General features: G+C 35.3%; 5 protein-coding genes across 8 annotated transcripts; 2 read left to right on the top strand and 3 right to left on the bottom strand.

Annotated features, from left to right (window-relative positions):
- Positions 1–187: 187 nt before the first annotated feature.
- Positions 188–3,155, bottom strand: LOC124414878 (jerky protein homolog-like). 3 transcript variants are annotated; one of them, XM_046895999.1, is made up of 5 exons: positions 2,963–3,155; positions 2,648–2,881; positions 2,334–2,474; positions 627–2,210; positions 188–488 (listed from the first exon to the last, which is right to left on the bottom strand). In XM_046895999.1, the coding sequence occupies exons 1-5, from the start codon at positions 3,105–3,107 to the stop codon at positions 301–303; spliced, it is 2,292 nt and encodes a 763-aa protein (XP_046751955.1). In that variant the 5' UTR covers positions 3,108–3,155; the 3' UTR covers positions 188–300. The 3 variants fall into 3 exon arrangements, with proteins under 3 accessions (XP_046751955.1, XP_046751954.1, XP_046751953.1); XM_046895997.1 differs by having other exon boundaries at positions 190–488; positions 627–2,474; XM_046895998.1 differs by having other exon boundaries at positions 189–488; positions 627–2,474; positions 2,648–2,969.
- Positions 3,156–3,892: 737 nt separating this feature from the next.
- LOC124414812 (retinoblastoma-binding protein 5 homolog) lies at positions 3,893–7,166 on the top strand. The gene is made up of 7 exons (XM_046895892.1): positions 3,893–3,995; positions 4,063–4,088; positions 4,207–4,379; positions 4,792–5,020; positions 5,674–6,129; positions 6,383–6,791; positions 7,018–7,166. The coding sequence occupies exons 1-7, from the start codon at positions 3,977–3,979 to the stop codon at positions 7,101–7,103; spliced, it is 1,398 nt and encodes a 465-aa protein (XP_046751848.1). The 5' UTR covers positions 3,893–3,976; the 3' UTR covers positions 7,104–7,166.
- Positions 7,167–7,279: 113 nt separating this feature from the next.
- LOC124414791 (CWF19-like protein 2) lies at positions 7,280–11,613 on the bottom strand. The gene is made up of 11 exons (XM_046895866.1): positions 11,367–11,613; positions 10,995–11,180; positions 10,237–10,674; positions 9,538–10,155; positions 9,328–9,451; positions 9,097–9,245; positions 8,776–8,841; positions 8,394–8,699; positions 8,149–8,304; positions 7,675–7,857; positions 7,280–7,541 (listed from the first exon to the last, which is right to left on the bottom strand). The coding sequence occupies exons 1-11, from the start codon at positions 11,451–11,453 to the stop codon at positions 7,398–7,400; spliced, it is 2,457 nt and encodes an 818-aa protein (XP_046751822.1). The 5' UTR covers positions 11,454–11,613; the 3' UTR covers positions 7,280–7,397.
- An 808-nt stretch (positions 11,614–12,421) lies between these two features.
- Positions 12,422–16,615, bottom strand: LOC124414651 (telomerase reverse transcriptase-like). Its single transcript, XM_046895660.1, has 10 exons — positions 16,314–16,615; positions 15,875–16,023; positions 15,157–15,731; positions 14,669–14,991; positions 14,395–14,594; positions 14,042–14,295; positions 13,632–13,825; positions 13,329–13,544; positions 12,944–13,194; positions 12,422–12,708 (listed from the first exon to the last, which is right to left on the bottom strand). Exons 1-10 carry the CDS (start codon positions 16,589–16,591, stop codon positions 12,545–12,547), a joined length of 2,604 nt encoding a protein of 867 aa, XP_046751616.1. The 5' UTR covers positions 16,592–16,615; the 3' UTR covers positions 12,422–12,544.
- Positions 16,616–17,222: 607 nt separating this feature from the next.
- Positions 17,223–21,210, top strand: LOC124414655 (protein phosphatase methylesterase 1). Of its 2 annotated transcripts, XM_046895670.1 has the most exons (8): positions 17,223–17,446; positions 17,935–18,127; positions 18,750–18,859; positions 18,966–19,199; positions 19,342–19,407; positions 19,962–20,296; positions 20,532–20,664; positions 20,933–21,210. In XM_046895670.1, exons 1-8 carry the CDS (start codon positions 17,373–17,375, stop codon positions 20,949–20,951), a joined length of 1,164 nt encoding a protein of 387 aa, XP_046751626.1. In that variant the 5' UTR covers positions 17,223–17,372; the 3' UTR covers positions 20,952–21,210. The 2 variants fall into 2 exon arrangements, with proteins under 2 accessions (XP_046751626.1, XP_046751627.1); XM_046895671.1 differs by lacking the exon at positions 19,342–19,407.
- Positions 21,211–21,310: the final 100 nt, after the last annotated feature.

Genomic DNA, 21,310 nt, shown 5'->3' with positions numbered 1-21,310 from the left:
TTCCTAAACTCTCGTATTGCACAATGAATGTTCTTCTGCAGTGTTTTGTTAATTAGTTTTTTGGCTACAGGCTGCAGAAGACTAAAATTTTAGAAAACGGAAAGTTAAGAAATGCCTGCATTTTATAACTCGTCCCCAAATATAAGCAAGTAAAATTGCGGGCTGCAACAACAGATGTAAATGTAAAATATTTACAATCGTAACATAAAATACTTTACCTCGAAAAAAAAAAGATTTCTATAAATTAATTATTAACTTGTATTTACATGAATATGTACGTAAGTGGAATATTATATATTATTAACTCTTTGAAACTTGTTGCGAAATTCTTATTTGCATGGCTATTCGTTTGACCTTTCTTATCGTGGCTAATTCTGCCTTTGTCAAAAAACTATGTCTTTCGAAGAATGCAAGGATTGTATTAGCTGCAGTTACTACATCTTTTGGTTTCACATCCACAGTCTCGCCTAAATTGGCCTCGTCCTCTTCTGAAAAACAATAAGAAAGAGATATATATATATATATATATTGTGTATTTAAAAATTTGTCAAAAATTATGTTCGTAAATGAATGTACAAAAACCATACTGAAAATATTTTTACAAAGTACTGTGCAAGTTCATTTACCAAGTTCATCGTTCTCCTCAACCATTTTAATTATTTCTTCATTCGTCGGCATTTCAGCGAACGCATTATCATTGTTTTTAATCCACTCATGCACAATTTCTTTTTTTGCAGTTTTATAGCTATCAATTTGTTGCAAAAGATTCAAAAGATCTTGATCAGTTACGCCTTGATTCAAGTTTGTGGTTTCGGTCTTTATCTCACATATCTGATTGTCGGACAGTGGATTTTGATGGCATACGATCTCTTTACTAGGACTTACTTCGTCCCAAGCGTCGCTCAACCAATATATGACGTCTCTGATATTTACAGACTTCAAATGTGTACCAACTGAAGTTCCACTTTGTTGGGCATATAAAATTGACCTCAGAAGCGCCGATGTGTAATGTCTTTTCAAGTTATCAGTCGTTCCATGATCTGACAGCTCGACAGATGTTTTATTATGTGGTAAATAATATGCTTTGATATCATTCAATGAAATAACTTCATTCCTAGAATCAGACGTAGCATTGTTAACTAAAAGCTCAGCTTTTAAAGGAAGACCACGTTCTCTTAAAAAAGTTGTAACCTGGGGTACGAATACTTCCTTGAACCAAATTTTAAAAAGATTAATGGTCATCATTGCGCTTGATTCACCCGTATAGTAAACCGGAAGCGTGGATTTAGACATATTTTTCAAAGCCCTGGGTTTAGGGTACCTTCCAATGACGATCAATGGGAGTTTTAACGAAGCATCTGAGTTGTAACAGGCCATTACTGTAACTCTGTCTTTATTTTGATGAAGTGCCATAGCTTCTAGATCTTTTTCTTCCGCTAAATTACGAGATGGGAGCATTTTGTAATATAAATCAGCTTCAGTGGCATTAAAAATTTGACTAGGTACAAGCTCTTCATCCTTGCCTCGTAATGGATATTCTTGTATAAAAATTCTGTCTGTTGCTATTTCGATATGATTGTAACCTGTTACCCTGACTCGGCTATCATTTCGTCTAATAAATTTTAGGTCTTCGGAATCATTTTCCTCTGCCAAAGTTCTCGAAGGTTGTCTTTCATTTGTGTTTACAATTTCACACTCTGCTTTCTCTATCAACGGATATTCTGATAAAAAAATTCTTTCCGTTGATTTAGCTATATTAGAGCAAGCTGCTAATCGGTCGTGGTTCTTACTTTGCATCAAACTTGTATCCATGGGATCATTTTCCCCCTCTGGAGCTTTTTGTGATAATATTGTACAATTTGAACCAGTTTCATTGGCGTCTAAAATTTCGTTTTCGGTTCGATTCTCCTGTGTGGCAATTACAGGAAATTCTGGTAGAAAAACTCTTTCTGTTGGTTCAACTGTGTTACTGCATGTCTTACTTTGTTTTGAGCCCGCAGGTTGGCAATTTTTTTCTTTCGCCATAGTATTTGAAGGTAACGCTTTGTGATTTAAATTGCTTTCATCGTTGGTATAAATTTCGCTCTGAGAAAGTTTTTCTTGTTTTACAATTATCGGTAATTCTTGAATAAAATTTTTTTCTGCTGGGGCAGCTTTGTTATTGTGGACTTTATTTTGCTTAAAATGCACAGCTTCACGTTCTTGGTCCTCTATCGAAGTACATGCAGATAACATTTGATAATATAAATCATTTTCGTCGACATGAACATTTTTAATCCCAGGCTCTTCCTTCTTTATGATTAAGGGAAACTCTTCTACAAATATTTCGTCACCTGGTTCATCTTCAGCTTTATTATCAGAAGTAAGTTTTTGTATATCAAATCTGGATTTCCATTTGCTTAGCCATCCTTCACTTGCTACAAAGTTCATCATAGTCCCATCTTCCATTGCCTTGGACAGTTCCAATGCTTTTGCTAGACAATGAATTAAAATTAATTTTAGTTGATGAAATAAAATAAAGTTCTGATTATGAGCATTGATATCTATCATATATACAAAAATATAAAAATTTGTTTTACGTGTAGAAAGGTGCATTAAACAGGTAGCGGTTTTGGAAAATGATTTGTAATGTACAGATTTTGTTTACCTCTGATAATTGGGCCATTGACAGGGACTCCTCTGAATCGAATTTCCTGAAACCAGGTGTACAAGGCTTTTTCAAGTTGTTCAAACCGAGATTTTCGAACTCGTTTTATTTTCATCGATCTAGTGTCGCTCAATTTTTCTAATTCTTGCCGATTCTGTCGCCAATTTCTAATTGTCCTTGGATCAATACCATACTCTTGTGCAATAGTCGTTGTCGAAGATTCAACATCGTTGTCTAGTGTTTTCAAAATTTTCAACTTTTCGTGGACAGTCAGGTTTTTTCGCTTTCTGACTTTTAACTCATTTTCATTACTAACTTGCATTTTCTTATTATTCGATTCGTAGCTGCGGTATATTGTAATAAAAATTATAGGCGTACACAAATTAAAGTTTTGACAGTATCCAGTAAACAATTCGCTTTTCCATCGCTTCCGTAAACAATTGTTATTAAATCGACGCATTGGCTAGACAGTAAAGAGATCACCAAACGCTTGGTAAATACAATGTGACTTTGCTATTGGTAGGTGTATGTATGTAGACACAAAGCTCCGTATACTTAAGTATATACCGTAACAACCGAATAAGTTGATTCTATTTGTAATCGTTTGTAGCTGTTTGTAAGTCGTTTCCTGTCGTTTGTAAGTCAATAGTTCAATTGTTATTAATAAAACAAATCTGATTAGGGAATTCGAGTGACGTTAGCCCCTCATAGTTGCAATTTGCGTTCTAATTAAGTTCTGCTTGTGCGAAATTAATTCTAGATTGTTTGTAGGCGATTGTAGTGTTTTTCTGACATTTGTAAGTCAATAGTTCAGTAGTTATTAATGAAACAAATTCGTCTAGCGAGTTCGAGTGATGTCATAAGAGATGCTTTCGCGATCAGCTGGGCCGGTACGGTACATTCGCAAAAATTAAAACGATAAAAACTTGTTTTATTAATAACGACTGAACTCTTGTCTCAAAAACATCGCGAAATCACCAAAAAATTACCTGCAAATGACCTACAAACGATTTAGCACAGACAGAACTAAATTCGATCTTGAATTGCTAGTGTAAGGGGCTGACGTCACTCGAATTCCCTAGATGAATTTGTTCTATCAATGACGACTACACCTAGCTATTGGTTGCATCTACACGAATACCCGATCAAGCTTTCCCTCACGCATATCTGATTGGCTGTCCGTAGAAAGCTTCATACGGACCGTGGTTGAGTATACAAAGGTATACACACCTTAATACACACTCACACCACTGTTTACGGTTATACCTGCTATCGACAGATACCAAAAATTTGTTAGGAATTTGTTGACAGAATATTGAATGAGGAGAAATGAATTTAGAATTATTAGGTAAGGTAACTTACATACCGTCAGTAAACGTTTCACAAAATACTCTAATTAATTTATATATTTTCAGAATCCTTTGGGCAGAATTATCCCGAAGTAAGTTGTTTTTTCTCGTAAAACTTTATTAGTATCATAACCTAACATCGTAATACGTGATAGACAATTGCATATTCATCTGCATCTTAACAAATCATATTTCTGTCTTCTCTTCTAGGAATTTGATGGAACTTTGGATTGCATATCTTTTGCAGTGACCTGTGCATTTAATAAAAGAGGAACGCTGCTCGCCGTAGGCTGCAATGATGGAAGGATAGTAATTTGGGATTTTCTAACTCGCGGCATAGCAAAGATAATCAGTGCTCATGTGCATCCCGTTTGTTCTATAAGGCAAGAGAACAAATTCGACTATAAGTTTCACTAACATAAATTAATCTCATGTTACATTGAGTGTTCGTAAAAACTTTTAAATTCTTCGCATGTAAATTTGAATGATAGATAATATCCTGGCGTCAATACAGTAATTATGAAATTTCTATATAATCATAAAACAGAACTGATTTATAAATTAAATATAATTTGTAGACAAAATTGGCAAGTCACAATGAGATTGGAAAATAGACAAAGTTAGTGGATTTTTAAATTCCTGGAATAATTGGCTAAAGACTATTAGAAACATATTATGAAATAACATTACAATTATATACATATATGCTATACATAGCATTTAATATGCACTTGCTTTCCTCTATCATTTATACATACTTGCCATATTTTTTAACTGAATATTATGTGTGCACAGCTGGTCAAGAAACGGACATAAACTTCTCAGTGCTTCTACAGACAACAATGTTTGCATCTGGGATGTTCTCTCAGGAGAATGCGACCAGAAATATAGATTTCCATCACCTATATTAAAGGTTCAATTTCACCCAAGAAATGCTAACAAATTTCTGGTTTGTCCCATGAGACATGCTGCTGTTTTGGTAAAAATCGAAGGCACACACAGGGTCATACCTCTCGATGAAGATGTATGTACTTACATTTTTTATCAGAGCTTGAAACAAAACTCAAAATACCATCAGGATTGATATTTACTCATTCTCATATCACCAGTCTTTACTTTTTGATGTTATGCATGAAATTAGGGCTGGAACTTAATAGTTATTGGCCCATTTGTTGATTAATTTAGTGAAATGTTCATGAAAATTTTCTAATATTCTATAGACTCAAATGAAATTGAATCAACTCTCTTGAGTGGGAACTTTGACAAAGTTGTTAACGGTTCCGTTTTTATTAATTTCTTCTTCTCTCCTAACAGACCATTTTACCCAACAGCTCAGTAGCATTCCTACGATTATTGATCCCTTGATCGACTTTGTAGAAGAACTGCCTTAAAATACTTTGCCCATCTTCTCTCATATCAAAAGGCTGAAAGTTTTGCTAGAAAACACATAGTACCATGATGTAAAAATTACTTTTGAAAGAATTTTTAAGGTACCTTGTTTTGGTCTGAAAATGCAAATAAAAACTGAAAAGTGAGCAATATTATAGAAGTTTGCTCTCTTTTGCCTGTGTAGTATCAAAGCTGTATCAATACAATATAAGGCCATGATTTAAATATTTTTAGGCCAAATCAACAGCAAGAAAGCCTTATCAACCGTTTTCCTTACTTATTTTACAGAGTGACTTGAATATAGTGGCATCATTTAACAGGCGAGGCGATTACATATTTACGGGTAATACTAGAGGAAGAATTCTAGTTCTAAATTCAGAAAGTCTGGCTGTCAAAGCCTCTTACAAAATATCTCAAGGCACAGCCAGTAATACGGCTGTAAAAAGTATCGAGTTTGCCAGACGAGGAGACTGTTATCTCGTCAACACTTCCGACAGAGTTATAAGAGTTTACGATAGTACGGAAGTTCTGGCCTGTGGAAAGGATGGGGAGCCGGAACCTATCCAAAAACTCCAAGATTTGGTCAACAAAACTATGTGGAAGAAGTGCTGCTTTTCAGGAGACGGTGAATATGTTTGTGCCGGTTCTGCAAGGCAGCATGCTCTCTATATTTGGGAAAAAAGTATTGGAAATTTGGTAAAAATATTACACGGAACCAAAGGAGAGCTTCTACTTGATGTTGTGGTAAGAACACGTCAATCTGAACCAATTTTCAGTTCTGCAATGCCGGACTGAAGTCTTTTTTTCATGTTTTATCACTATATAGAAATATTTGATCTATATTTTACTGGTTTTTCTCTATCAAACAATTACCATCAGAAAATGTTTTCCCACAAATTTGCATAATAAACAAATTTTCATTACAGATCCATTATAAACTAGATTGCTGTCAATGATTGAGTAAAAAGTGATTTCATGTCAAAATTATTTTCACTAGTGGCATCCGGTGAGACCAATAATTGCTTCAATATCATCCGGAGTGGTTTCGATCTGGGCTCAAAATCAGGTTGAAAATTGGTCAGCATTTGCTCCTGATTTCAAAGAGCTAGATGAAAATGTTGAATACGAAGAAAGAGAAAGCGAGTTCGATTTGAGCGACGAAGATAAGTCCGTGGTCCAAGGGGAAGAGGCGCAAGATGAAGAAATTGAAGTTGACGTAGCTGCAATTGACAGGGTGGCTGCCTTCTGTAGTTCTGACGAAGAAACTGAAAACATTGGGTCGCTTCAATTTTTGCCAATTTCACCCGATGTTGAAGAATCAGAAGACACACAATCAGCACCTCAAGAACCTCCAGTGAAAAAACATCGCTCCCATGATATCAATCTACAAGGAGCACCAACTGATGGTAAGATTTTATAAGCAGTGGAAACATTTTGTTACATCAATATTCCAAGAAATGTTCTTTACAGAGTGGATGAAAACACTTATGAGTTATTGCTGTAGTTTTAGAATAGCTTTTGACACTTTTCATCCACTTTTAACAATTTTATCATTTTGTATGGGTGGAAATATTATATCTAATACATTCGTATTGTCATTGAATAGTACAGGAGTATAATTTTTCTTTACAGAAACTCATCCACTCTTAAACAAAGGAAAGGACAAACCTGCAGCAAAAAAAGGTAGACCTAGGCTTGAACATCGAAAAGGAAAATGAATATATTTATTAGCCAAATTTATGTAAAATTTTCTAAATAAAACGTCTCATAATTTTAACATCGATATTATATATAGAATTTTTTATTCTATATACTATATCCAGAATAATTTCGTCACTGATGAATTTTGATGGACCTTTAATCGAGTTTTACTTCCATTTTACACTGCTAATTCTAAAACTTATTCACCATTCACGTAAAGTATATACATAAAATTATTACGCAATGTTCTTTTGAACTTTTTTTTGTTTACTGTACATTTTAATCATTACGGTGATTTTGTACGAGTAAAATTAGTTTGAATCGCCGACGGTAAAGTCATACTTTTTCCACATTTTAGCGAATTCCATCACTTTTGATCTCTGTTGATCAAAATTTTCCCGTTTTGGTTTCCGCCACGTGTTGCGATCCAGATCCAACATGCCACCGATAATTTCCTAAGTACGGTAAAGCGTATCAATAAAATGAGAAGACGGAAAAATTTATTACGGTAGTCTGGAATTTGACTTGAATTTTGGAATCCCATTTCAGGAACAGAGAGGCTCCGATCATGATATCGGTCATTCTTACCTGTGCAAAGTTCTTAGGGAACATTTCTTCATCCTCAATTACGTGCGCGAAACCTCCTTCCATACCGAAATCCACTGCGAAATAAGGTAAGCCTTTTGGTATGGACTTTCTAACATTTTTTGCACTGAGATCTATGACTTTTTTGTTAGTAGACCATTCCGTTTCGCATTCCAACAAAGCTTTCTGTACGGAAAAAATAATTAGATGAATTACGCGTTTTGTTACCTACAAAATTATCGTCGTTAAGGGAGGGACAAAACGCATTGTTGTGTAACTCAGTGATTTTCAAATGATTGCGTTAATTATACTCAAGAGAAATGTGAGAATATGTGTAAACTGAAAAGTTACATTTTCACATATTTTTAATGATGAACAGGATATTTTGCGTGGCCAAAAGGCACATAAAAAGTGATAGTTTAACAAAATCATGCCTTTTTGCAATTCCGTTGCATTCCAAAAAATTTATACACTTACCTTGAAATATATGGGGGCCAAATCTCCAATCTCCTTTGGCATTGGTATGCATTCCAACTGCATGTGAGGAAATTTCCTATGCATCATAGAAGTTTCGAAAAATATAACGTCCTCTTCTTGGTCCATGAACATTTTGGTAATGGCTTTTCTAAAAATCTGGAATCAAGTGTAATAAATAACAAAATTCGTATCCAACATTTGCCTTATCGAGGGAAAGTAGCCTGTAAAAGTTACAGTTTTATTACCTGCAGCTCTTCCCACACATCTTCATCCAGTTGTGTCTGACAAACAACATGATGTATCGGAGCGAGAATGCAATGGCCAGTAGTAAGAGATCCGTGAGAGGGTAGACTCATGTAGACCTTGGAACCCATTGCAACAATCATGTGTTTAAGCATTTGCTTAGAATCTATGCACCACCTGCAGTTGTCTAGACTCTTGGTCATTTTTTCGTGTTGTTTTATTGCCTGCAAACGATCGCGCTCGTCTTCTTTTGTATCCCTTTCCTTGAAACGTACTGTGTCTTCAAACATTTCATCCATATCCATTGTCTGAAAGGAAAAAAACAAAACCATTTTATAGTGAAAATTTTCAAAATTTCATGTTTGCTTTTTAGTAACGTAATACCTTTGAAGCAATCTTCGTAAACATCGCGTCATCCTCATTGGTCGAACGGCCTTTTTCTTGCTGAAACTATAAGATAATTTCGGTTATTAATCATCTGATTTTACTTATGAACGATAGCTAGACTGCACACTCAACGATTTTAATAGTCGCAAATTCTTATGACACAATTGTACAGCGTGTCCTGTGTTTTAATACAAAACTACTGACAAGTTACGGCTCTGGAATGGTTTCCTCTTCACTTACACAATTGGTTTACGCAACAACATTTGTGATTATCTGTATAAACGTGATCCAGTCAACATAGAAAACCCGATACATTACCATTTCTTTCAATGAATATTTGTCGTCGTCAGCAAAGTATCGAACTCTCTGTCCCGCCTCGTGAGTGTCAACTTTCTTTTTCTTGTTTTTACCACGGGGATCTTTAGATTCTGGATACTCGCTTCTGGGTTCCACAGGTCTCGTCATTCCTAAAGTAGGAAAAATCAGATTCACATTAATGAAACAACAAGTTTTCCCATGGAATAGTGTTCAACCAATAATATATGGTACCTCTGGAATCGGTTTTCGTCAAAATTACGGTTGTTTCCTCACGGTCTACAGTCCGTTTCGCCGGAGCGTTTTTACGAGCTTCTCGGGCTTTTTCAAGCTGGGCTTTTAATTTTGCCGCCAATTCCTGAAATTAAAGAAAAATTTAAGAAACAGGTAATTTAAAAGTTGATTGCTGTTATTCAATTATTATAGAATGAAAAAATAACTAACATCGTCTCCCATTATTTCGCATTTAACAATTTTAGCTCCTAACTGATTCATCTCTGCCTCAGTCATAATGGTTTCTTCAACTGCATTCTCATTAGTCTCTGAATCTGAACTCTCCTCGCTTTCTGATATTGACTTGCGTCTGGATGGTGGAACTTTACTTTGCTTTTCGGCTTCTCTAGTCAAAGCTTCAGGTTTCTTCCAGTTTTTCGAACGAGAAGACAATGTTGACTTAATTGTACTTGCAACATTAGAGTACTCGTCTTGGCTTGGTTTCTTGAATGCCAATTTACGCTCATGAAACCTGGAATTGCTTTGTCGATCATATCTCTCTCTACTTCTGGACCTTTCTCTTGTATGTTCTTCGTTTCTCGATTTTCGGTGTCGCTCTTTGCTTTTGGATCGTGACGTTCGTTTATGTCTTTCAGAATTCGTATGTCTTCTTGAATCCCTGCTGTCTCTACTACCACTTCGATTTCTCCGTCCCTGATGATGTCTGTCGGCTGTTTCTTCTCTGTTCCTAACATGGCGTTTGCCCTGTTCTTGATCATACCTACTTTTTGTTATAGAGTGCGATTTGCTTTCAGCTTGGACTATCAAGGACTGTAGCCTTGCCAAAGACTGAAACAAAAAAACGTAATTTAGGGTTTATTTTTTGTGGGGGAGAAAATGCAACTTTACTAAATCAAATATAATGCATACCCCCCATCTTTCCGCAGCTACTTCTTCCAAGCTCCTTCCCTCTTCATTGGCTTGTTCTTCAGCTCTCTGTAGACTTTTTCTTAACCATTTGGCATCGATCTTGCTTCTATTATCACTGTTATTTTGGTTCTCAGTTTGAGGTAATCCTGTCCCACCATCTTTCCAATACGGATTGAGCTCTCTTTCACTTTTACCAAGCTGTTCTATGCTTGCCCTATCTCTTTTTTCTGCTGCCTTTTCCTCATTTTTTGATTTTTTTTCCTCATTGTGATTAATGCAGGGAAATAAACCTGGCAGATTCATCCATTCATCTCTGACAGCAGGAGCTAGAATTTCAGGCTTGGGCTGCGTCAGTATTGACAAACTTTTATTTTCAATTGAATCAGTCTTCTCAACCCATTCCTCATCTTCTTCTTCTTCTTTGCTCGATTCTGAACTCTGGTGAAATAATTTGAGACAGAATAAAAATTTTTTCGTTTTGTCTCTACGAATTTACTTTATTCTCAACAATAATAACTAATTAAAAACAAGGAATTTGTTTGGATTGTATTTTGTTGAAAGATGTGCATTTGTCTCAAGCATTCATCGTTATTTCACAATAATTATTAAAGCTTCTACTGCAAGAAAAATTAGTAGTGTTGATTGTTTTCAGTCTATTTTGATATAACAAGTTGTTGAAATGCTAGATTCTATTAAGGACAGGTCTGAAGTACAATCATGTATCAAATTATGCATTACAAAAGCAAATTCAACCCTACCGAGCTTGACTTCGATCGACATTTTTTCTTCTTCTTTGACTTCTTTTCTTTCGCCTTTTTTCGTTTCTTTGCTGCTTTCTTATCCCCCTTTATTTTAGCCTCAACAGTGGGCAGCATCCATTTATTGTCGCCTCTGAGTTTAGATTGTTCCTCTCGCATCTGCTTTTTGTGATATTCAGTTTCCGCCTGAGGAGAAAAAACGTTAATTTCGTTCGAAGTTGGGAATTAAATAATTGAAGTGGAAAAATCATTATAGCCAACTTTTCTAACTACGCTTGAATACTGTCAAAAATTTCATCACGATGATTAGATATAAGAGAAGATAAAATAATAAGTATAGAGTAAAATTAAACTCGTTGTTTGTTTGTTTACCTTTTCCAATATTTTTTTACGTGATTCTCGAAGTGCATTTCTCGCAGCATCTTTTGCTCTACCGCTTTCAAATTGTATCCAAGACATTGTAGCAGAGATATAGTATTAGTAGTTCAATTTTTGCACGATGATATGCAATTTGAAGATTACAAAGATATTTCGCAGTTATTTCTTGATGTTGTAGTCGAGTTGACGTAAATTGGATTATAGGTTATATTATGAAAGCATTCCTGTTTTTGAGGTTAGGGTGTGGGGATATAGTATTTGCAGGCTGGCAACATTAGCATGACAACTATAGACAATAGAGAGACTGCGATCTCCTTGCACCGAGCTGAGGCTCTAATTAAAAAGAGAAGGCAACAGGTCGGAATTTTGCTGCATAGAGATACATTTTCGCTGCCACGTTCTCTTTCTAATTAAAGCTTCAACTCGGTGCGCAGTCTATGTCTATAAGTCTATGGTTGTGGCCACGGTTCTACATACAGGCCTGGGGACTCTAGTGGTGGGGGAAGTACGTTTACGCTGTAGTTTTTGTTTTTCAGCGCTACCGCTAGTTGGCACTAGTGGTAAAGTAACGTTCGCAAACATAACCCCAAATTTCTCAAACTTTGCAAATGACGTGGTCCAAATGTACGTAAAAATATTGAAAATCGCATAAATCGTACATGGTTATATATTTTTAAGAATAACGGGTGCCATTATCACTTCGTCATCGCACACCCCTTTTTGTTTGAGAAATTTGAGGTTATGTTTGCGCACATTACTTTACCATTAGTGCCAACTAGCGGTAGCGCTGAAAAACAAAAACTATAGCGTAAGCGTACTTCCCCCACCACGCAAATTTCGACGAGTCCCCAGACCTGTATGTGGTTGTGGCGCATTACTGCTGATTCTGCCAATGGGTAAGCAATCCTCATGACGTCATTTTGAGCACTATTACCAAAAACTAAAAATAGCCATTCATTCCCGCGCAGTCTATGTCTACTAGTTTGTATATTTAAATCTTAATTCGTTTCCGAAAGTGGCAAATAAAATGCATTTATTTAAATAATTAAAAAAAAAGTCTCAGTAAACACATCTTATTTATTTATATATAAAATCTTGTATTATGCCAATAGAAAATTTTGTACTGTAGTAACATTTTCACAATAAGGAGGGATAATGACGCGGCTGCTTTGTCACTGGTTCAATTTAGCCCCTGCATGTTCGTTCATTTTTATGGTCTTGAGAAACAGAGACCGAAAATGGACGTGAATATTTGGCATCTTGCCGAATACTTGTCGATATGATTTCCATGGTATCACCAACAGTCGTGGGACGAGGCTTTCAAAGTTATACTCATCTGAAAAAAATTGCACAATGAACAACTGCGTACAATTGCTATTGCTATTGAAATAATAATAAACTAACTAACTAGAATGTTTTTAAGAAAATTTACAATTATTTGTTTTCAGAAGTATTTCATTAATGGAATACCCAAGTGAAATAACACAAATCAGGATGTTTTGCAAATATTCAAAAAATCGTTGGTATCTTCAATATCTAAATCACTATTCGTTTAATGAAGAGTGACTTACGCGTAAGAAAATACCGTTGCATGCGACGAAAGATGTGTAGATTATTCAACCTTATTATTTTAAAGATTTCACTGCGCTGACTAGGTATATCGTCAAACAGCGCACTTAAAAGCCACAGACAGCGTCCGGCTTGCCTTTTGAACATGCAATTTACATTGTGTATTATAGTATCTTCACTGTTTATTTTAGGATCCAAAACCATTCCATCTATCTTAAGTGAAGCCAGGTTCGATAATCGCTTGCGAAATGTTCTATAAATGAAAATTCATATTAGTGACATGAAAATGCGGAAAGATTTTCAACATATTAATAACATCTTTTGGTTACGATTTGATCCTTCAATAAGAACACATATCAGTGTCAAATATAACTCGTCTAAACTTACTGTAATATTTGATAGCGTGGCTTTGACAGCATGGTCGTGTATCGTGGGCTTTTTGAAAAATCTGACGTTACCTCTAGAGTTTTAGGGTGGATATTGTAGCCAAGATAGGTGATATCGTTCATAGTATGCTCATGTCCTGGTAAATTTGTTCTTGTCTTAGCGGCATTGAAACTGCAGTTATAATCTGGGCATCCTTTATTTACATGCTGTAAAAATCTGCAATATTCCAAGGAACAGAATTATCATGTAATACAATTTTCTCAAACTTATGAATTATTCCTGTTTTGTACTTTGAACACATACCGTTCAGCCGAGTCTTTATCTTCTGTTGCGAATAGAAAGTCATCGACATATCGACATAGTAAACCCTTATCCTTGAATTCTGCCATATTCGCTTCTACCATGTGTGCATAATACAAGTCACATAACGCAGTTGATAATATAGCTCCCTGAGCAATTCCTTTTTGAAGTAAATACCTTTGATTCAATATAAGTATCTGTAGAACGACGTGAATTTTTTCATAAAAAAAAAAAATCTTTCATTTTTAATTACAGAACGTGTAACAAAACATTCAGTATTCACAAATCATCACTTTCAGTTTTCAAATTCCAACTTTAAAAGCTTGGTTTATGTTCAAGTCTACAGTACGGTACAGACATTATTATGATTATGATTATTACCAGCTTTATTTACGTGTAAATGAAATACCTACATTCTGCATTAGTACATTTTTCTTAATTTCACGAAGCAACATTTTTGTTCTGACTTTGACCACCCTATCAGATCTGCAGGAAAATATTGATTTCGAGCGTATCGGTAGTTCGAGATCTGGATACCTGAAACATTTCTTGGATCTAGAGCAGTCCGACTTTACTGCCTTGATATTTTTGCATATTTTATACCATTTCAGGTTCAGTTGCGGACCAGCTGAATTAGCAAGTGATTCCACAATTGCCAGAAGTTTATCTGATAAAAAAATAACGTCAATTAAACTGCAATCTAAGAGAATGAGATTTACATTTTTTACTTTGCTCATTGAACAACTTGTAGAAGGAAGAAACTCACTCTGATCTATGGACCCATACGCATTCTGGATATCACAACACACTAAGTACATAGTTTTGTTCTTTTCATTCCGAAATTTATGTACCAGATTTCGCCACTTTTCAATGAAAATTTGATTTCCTGACTCCCCATACTTTGTCATGAGCAGCTGCTGCAGAAAGCAGAGAGCCAGTTTTGTATATTCCCCTATTTCGCTGCCCCTATTGACGTTGCGTAATCTTGAATCAAATTTGTCTGCACAATGAGCAATTGAAAAATTAAAAAAAAATCTTACCTAACTCGAGACATAATAGGCCTCACTCCATCCTTCTTTGGAAATAGAATCCACCTACCGTCGCAGGAGACCTTTGTAGTGACGCCATTGACTCTGGCGATAACTTTGTCCTGACACATTTTCTTGATAAATTCAGCGGTCAGTTTTTGCCAATCCATTTGTTTGAAGTAAATTTTCTTTTTACTGTTTGTCACCATTACATATAATTGAGTACGAAATATTTCTAGTATGTAGTTTTTGAAAAACCATTTTAGTAATTTTCCCAATATTGTCCATTGTGCGTCACTGTTCTTGACACTGTCCAGCCAACGGATTTCACATACCTTGAAAAAATTATCTTCTTATGAAATCGTCAGTTCACTGTAAAGTTACTTCTTCTTAAATACTTCAAGTTCCAGTGCTTTACAAGAATCATTAACTCATTTCATTGGTAATTCACATTCTTTTCTTTTCTAAATATGTACTCTAGTCTAGCTTAGTTTCCTTACTCTCATTTTTAGAATGTATGACTTCAAATTAATGGACTGATACTGAGGTGTTTCAAGCAAGTGGCAAATCACTTTTATCACAGTATTTTTGTTCTTGTTACTACCAAACAATTCCCGTGGAATCACATGGTTAAAAATATTTGTGAAATATTTTTTTAAGACCGGAAGTGGTAGCTGATTTCCAGAATTGTGGTGCTTGATCGTCTTTTCACCACTAGTAACTACTGCGTTTGAAGTAGTCAGTCTATTCAGCGCCTTTTCGTAATCGTATTTGGAATGAGCTTTCTTCAGTTTCTTGAGCACCAGCTCTAGCGGCTCAATGCAATCCTCATACTCAACAATTTTGTTACATCCTACTCGAGTGTTGATGACCTGTGAAAATATAGTCGTCGTACTATTTTTCTTGACTAGTATATGACTATCTGGAAACTTTCGACTATTCGAAGTTTTGAACAAACTTGCATCCGTCGAGATATCTATTTCCTCAAGACAAAATAAGTGAATCAGATTTTTCTGCAGCTTCTCCCAATCTCTAATCTTATCGTCTTGGGAAACGACCACAACGTCTGTATTTTCTGTAATGTGAAGAAAATTTCATTCTTTGTATAGATCATGTGCCAGTTATTACGTCCTCCCTCCTGTTGTTGCTTAATTGAAATTGATAAATATACATGTCTACAAAATTTTATTAAGACACTTTTAAATATTTAAATACTACCTTCTTGGCATTTAGCTGTGTGATAAAAGCATTTGTTTAGTTTTTCAGACGAGTTGACTGGTATTTTGTTGCGCAAATTTGATAAGTTTGATACCATAAAAGCACCGGCATTTGTTTTCCTAGCAAATACACACTCAGTGAGACAGAATCTATAAAACAAAAAAAATATATATAAAATATAAATGTACAAATCAATACAACTTATAAATACTTCAAAAGCAGATCGTTAACTAACGATCAAATGTACGATAGTAATTAGCGATAATGAACATAAATGCTAAAATTATTCACCATGGATGCTGTAATCATTAAAAAAAATACTATAGAGGTTTGACGTCTTGTTAGCAAAAGAAACAAACTACAAAAATTCTCATATAAACACTCATATGGAAATGCTATTGTTCATTTGATCTGAAAAACTAGATAAATCTCAACAAACCGCAGAAGATCAGGTCCCAAGTGTTCTTCCAACTGATCCCACCCTTCGTTGTACGTTAATTCATAGAAGTCATTAGTTTGGCTAGTAAAATATTTCTCAAGTGAAGTAGTCAACGGTGTGGGTTTCGTAACTGCAGAGCACGGATATTCAAATATTGGCGGTATTTTATCGTCACAAACGTAAATAAATATATCCCGAAAAAATTCAACCAGTTTGACGGGGTAATCCCCTGTTACTTCGTGGATAAATTTTACAAACTCGCGAAATTCTCCCAACATCCTTTTCAATTTTCATAGAAATATAATTGGATCACGAATCTCTGTTGGTCCACCTTACATTCACTGAAATATAATTCAGTCAGTGTGACTGGATCCAATACTCTTCAAGCAACTTCAAGTTCACGGCTTCAGCTGTCGTCCCTCCTCACGCCCCTTGTTTTGGCGCAATTCAAAAGATCACATGTTGGTGTTTATTGTTAAATTACGGGTGCGTTCCGAAATTAGCTCACAGTGCTACCAACAATCTTTTATCTCTTTTGCACTACCGAGTTCGTGACTAGCTCTGTCTCTGTCCTAGGGAGTTTTCAACGTTGCAAGCCAGTTTCGGAACGCACACTAAAAAAAATGAATGCAGTAAACTTATAGGTATGCATGAAATGCTTATGACTGAAGGAATTGTGTACCAAAGAAGTTTGTGGGCAAAAGTAATCCTGCCTTATCAACAGCCAATAATTTAAAGATGCTTACGGAAGTTACGAGAAGAGTCCACTATTTCGCCGTGCGTCACTTTGACATATTGATTTTCAGATAAAGTGAATTGGTGTAAAAAGAAAGTCTTCTTACCAACGGTCGGTAATGCAGTTATAAGCACACACCTGTGTATTGAATGTATACATAACACGTCACATACGTTTGATATCTGCAGGATAATTTGTCTTGTGTTGATCTCTGTCATTTGGATTCGAGTGGATATCAGAAGCGAAACAATTGAGATATCACATTAATCCGTGAATATCAATCGATAATAATTGGAGATAATTGTTAGGAAAGTACGGCGGAAATGTCTTCACTACAAAAATCGATTTTGAAATCCAAGTTGCCACCATCAGGCCTTGATTTCGGTATGCCTTCTAGGTTAGTTTTCACACATACAACCTTTATTTGCCATAACCTACCGCAAACTCGTTGCTCATATTCATTAATATGAACGCACACAAGCTTCCTGCTTGTTGTCAACAAAAATGCCAGTCTCAGTACGTCGTTTATATACCTATATTGCAATAACATGTCTAATCCAGTCATTAGCTGTGCATCGTTTAGCCAATTTTCTCTGGTCCCTGTTTTTTTTCACATTCTCACTCATTGTCTCTAGTATTTATTGATCTGAATAGTTTTAAGATACTAAAATAAGAATTAGTAAGTCACAGATTTCTATCTATTCAATATTCGCTATGCATAATAATTTTCGTATGTAAGTCCATCCTCAATATGCAAAGTTACATTATGATAACTAACTGGTTTTTTTAAAACTAATGTGGTAAAGAAAGAATTATCTTGGATTAGTTCAACTTGATTTTTTCACTTTTAGATTTACTCTGTTTGATTGTGTTTGGATTCTTCAGGGCCTGCAAATCAAGAGCCTTTCAGCGAAAGCGTGACTACGATCCTGTCGAGTGGCAACCATATTTCGACGAGTCTAAGGATGTCAAAATTCAGGAGAACACGTTCCACATTTATACCAAGGGCAACGAAGGCCCAATTTTAGTTCTACTTCATGGCGGGGGTTTCAGTGCTTTGACATGGGCGGAGTTTACGGTTCGTCAATATAACAATTACCATACTTTCTTCAGCTGCTGAATAATCAGCGTAGGCCACATTGTCTGAACAAAATATCTTGATTTGTAATGTTTCGATTAACCGATGTACATCTTCTGCTATACCCAAAGACGAAAGTTTTACATTTTGACGAGTAGTTATAATGTGCAAAATTTATTCCCATTTCTATTCAACATTTGCAATGCGTCAAAGTGATCGTAAAACATGAAAGTAAGAGCTGATATATTATTTTCTTATTATCCCAAATTGTCTTTAATCAAAACTATAATTTTCATCATAGTTTGTAAATGAAAATGTTTTTGCAAAGTAAGGTAAATTCTTTTGCAGCAAAAAGCTTCAAAATTATATCAATACTCTGATTTAGAGACGTTCGATGTTATAATGAAATACATGTATTAGTTCTGATTTATTGATTTTTAACCATTAGAACATTTTGATTATCGTAATTGTCCTTAAAAAATTAAAATCTAATGTTCGAGGGATCAGCCTTATTAATATGCTATATCAAAATTTTCACTGATCTCCAACATCATTCGTTAATTACTATCTATCCATGTCTCAACCTATATTCTGACATATGAATGATAATTATTTATTTCAGAAGTCAATAACGACAATGGTGATATGTAAAGTAATGGCAATAGATTTGCGAGGTCACGGAGATTCACACACGTCAAACGACGATGATCTATCGGCAGATTCGTTAGCAAGGTAATGAAAAAAATGAGATTTGGTTTATTTAGTGGGATGGTTGCATGCATTCAATTTTCCACACCAATATTTTAACTGAGAAATAATCGAATACATTTTTATACAGTGACGTAGCAGCAATTATAGAGGCAACTACCGAAAATTCCCCTGTAATATTAGTTGGTCACAGCATGGGAGGCGCTGTAGCAGTTCGCGCGGCTCCATTGATTCCAAACATTGCTGGGATGGCTGTAATTGACGTTGTTGAAGGAACAGCTATGGATGCGCTTACATCTATGCAAAGTTTCCTCAGATCTCGACCAAACAGTTTCAGTACTATACCTCAAGCAATTGAGTGGTGGTCAGTTTTATTTTATTTACATTTGATGAACAGGGATTTTTTTTCACGGGGAATTTGATAAAAAAAATCTATGGGTAATGGAATTTCTCACTAAGAATTGGTAGCTGTGACTGTTTATTCATGCTTTTTCTCTTTGTTTTAGCATACGTAGTGGACAAATCCGTAATATTGATTCAGCCAAAGTATCTGTTCCTGGGCAAATAAAAAAGTAAGGTATAGGAGATTAAACAATTTATAGAACGAGTCTTGTCTTTTATAATCGAATCATTTACACTTATTCTGTCTACAGTAGTAGATAAAATACAGGAATTTCACTACAGTATTATACAGAGTGGCCTAGGACTATCGTCCCATAGGATACCAATGAATTCTTTGTCAAAATGTGTGATAAAAGTAAAAAATGTTTTTGGTGTATATTTTTACAAAGAACACATCGGTAGCTTATCCGGCGATAATCATGGGTCACCTTGTGTATTCTAAAGAAAATCAAATACCAACATTTAAGGAAGAAAACCAATAACTTTACTCAGGAGTTATTCGCAGGAATTCCTAAGCCACTCCAGCAGCATATTGTGAATTTATTAATAAATTTATGTACCAAAAGACATTTAGCATGCAACATAACATTGCAAAAAAAATTAACGCATGGTAAATTGAGGTGAAAAATGAGAATGTGTGCAGTGATGCAAATAAATCCTACTCATATATGCAAATATTATACTTTAAGAGGAGGCTAATGAATTTACGTCAATAATTTTTCAGTACAAAGACTGGCAAGTTAGCAACACACGACATCGCGTCAGTATTGGCCTCTCACGACCACTCTAATGATGTAGAACCAGTGCCACAGCGGGACGACGCAATCCCGGAAGAAGAACCGCTAGCCATGTCGCCACCAACAGCCACTTCTCCAACGGCTGCCACTTCCAGCAATAAAAATTACACGTGGAGAATAGATCTGGGAAAAACGGAACAACATTGGTCAGGCTGGTTCCAAGGATTGTCTGCAGCCTTTCTGAATGTCTCAGCTCCCAAAATGCTGCTTCTAGCCGGAGTAGATAGACTCGACAGGGAGCTCACAGTTGGTCAAATGCAAGGTAGAAATTCAACTCTGACATAAAACAATGCTAGTAAATTCGTTGTGTCGTAAAAATATTAGATATTTGAAATTTCTTGCATTAACATTGAATAGAAAACAAAAACAGTAACTGCTGTAATTAATGTTGCAAGTGCAGAGTGTCGTTCACGTTGTAGACTGTTTGATGTTGTTTATTTTATAGGAATTTGGGTGCCTTACTAACCGCTTTTCAATATTTTCTATTTTTCTGCTAGGCAAGTTTCAAATGCAAGTACTTCCCGCCTGTGGTCACGCGGTACACGAGGATGTTCCAGATAAAGTGGCGGAGGCTGTAGCGACGTTTATGATCAGACATAAATTTGCTGACTCCGCCTCCGACTTTTCACGGTAATTATTCCTAATCTGAACATAGGTATATTGAGTTATGTAAACTATCCACGTTGACTCAGAATGTGAACAATTTTTTGAAACACGACTATCATTCTTATTCAAGTAGCTCTTGTAGCCAATTTCCAGACAGTTATACATTTTTTTAAAACATATTCTTGGTAATTTGTTGCTCGATGGGCTTAGATAAAAGTGAATGATAATTTAAGTCTCAGATTAATAATAGTGACCCCACATTGAATTTAAATTATTTTTTCTTTTTTGGAAGAACGCTACCAGCTTATTAAATGCATGCTTGGTGCAGTGCTGTCAACCGGATCTACGACGACCAAGTATATCGAAATAAAATATAACGAAAAAAATCGCAAAACAGAAACATCGCAAAAAAGAATAATTTTTTTTGAAAATTCATCTTCTCAGTCGATCATATGTGTATCGAACCGTATTATACGCATGTAAATAAATTTAAAAAACAAGACGAGATCTGCATGGAGATCATCGATACTATCCTAATCAAGTAACCAATAATACTCGCTTTGAATGATATATTTGTAATTTATCCGCATTTATTTATTATTGATAGATTTAAAAAAAAATCTCATTGATAAGTATAAATCAAACAATCTCATTCAACTACTCTTCACAC

The sequence above is a fragment of the Diprion similis genome, chromosome 14 (genome assembly GCF_021155765.1).
Source record: "Diprion similis isolate iyDipSimi1 chromosome 14, iyDipSimi1.1, whole genome shotgun sequence".
Lineage (NCBI taxonomy): Eukaryota > Metazoa > Arthropoda > Insecta > Hymenoptera > Diprionidae > Diprion > Diprion similis.
Note: the sequence above shows the minus strand (reverse complement) of the source record. Positions and strands in the feature narration are given on the sequence as shown.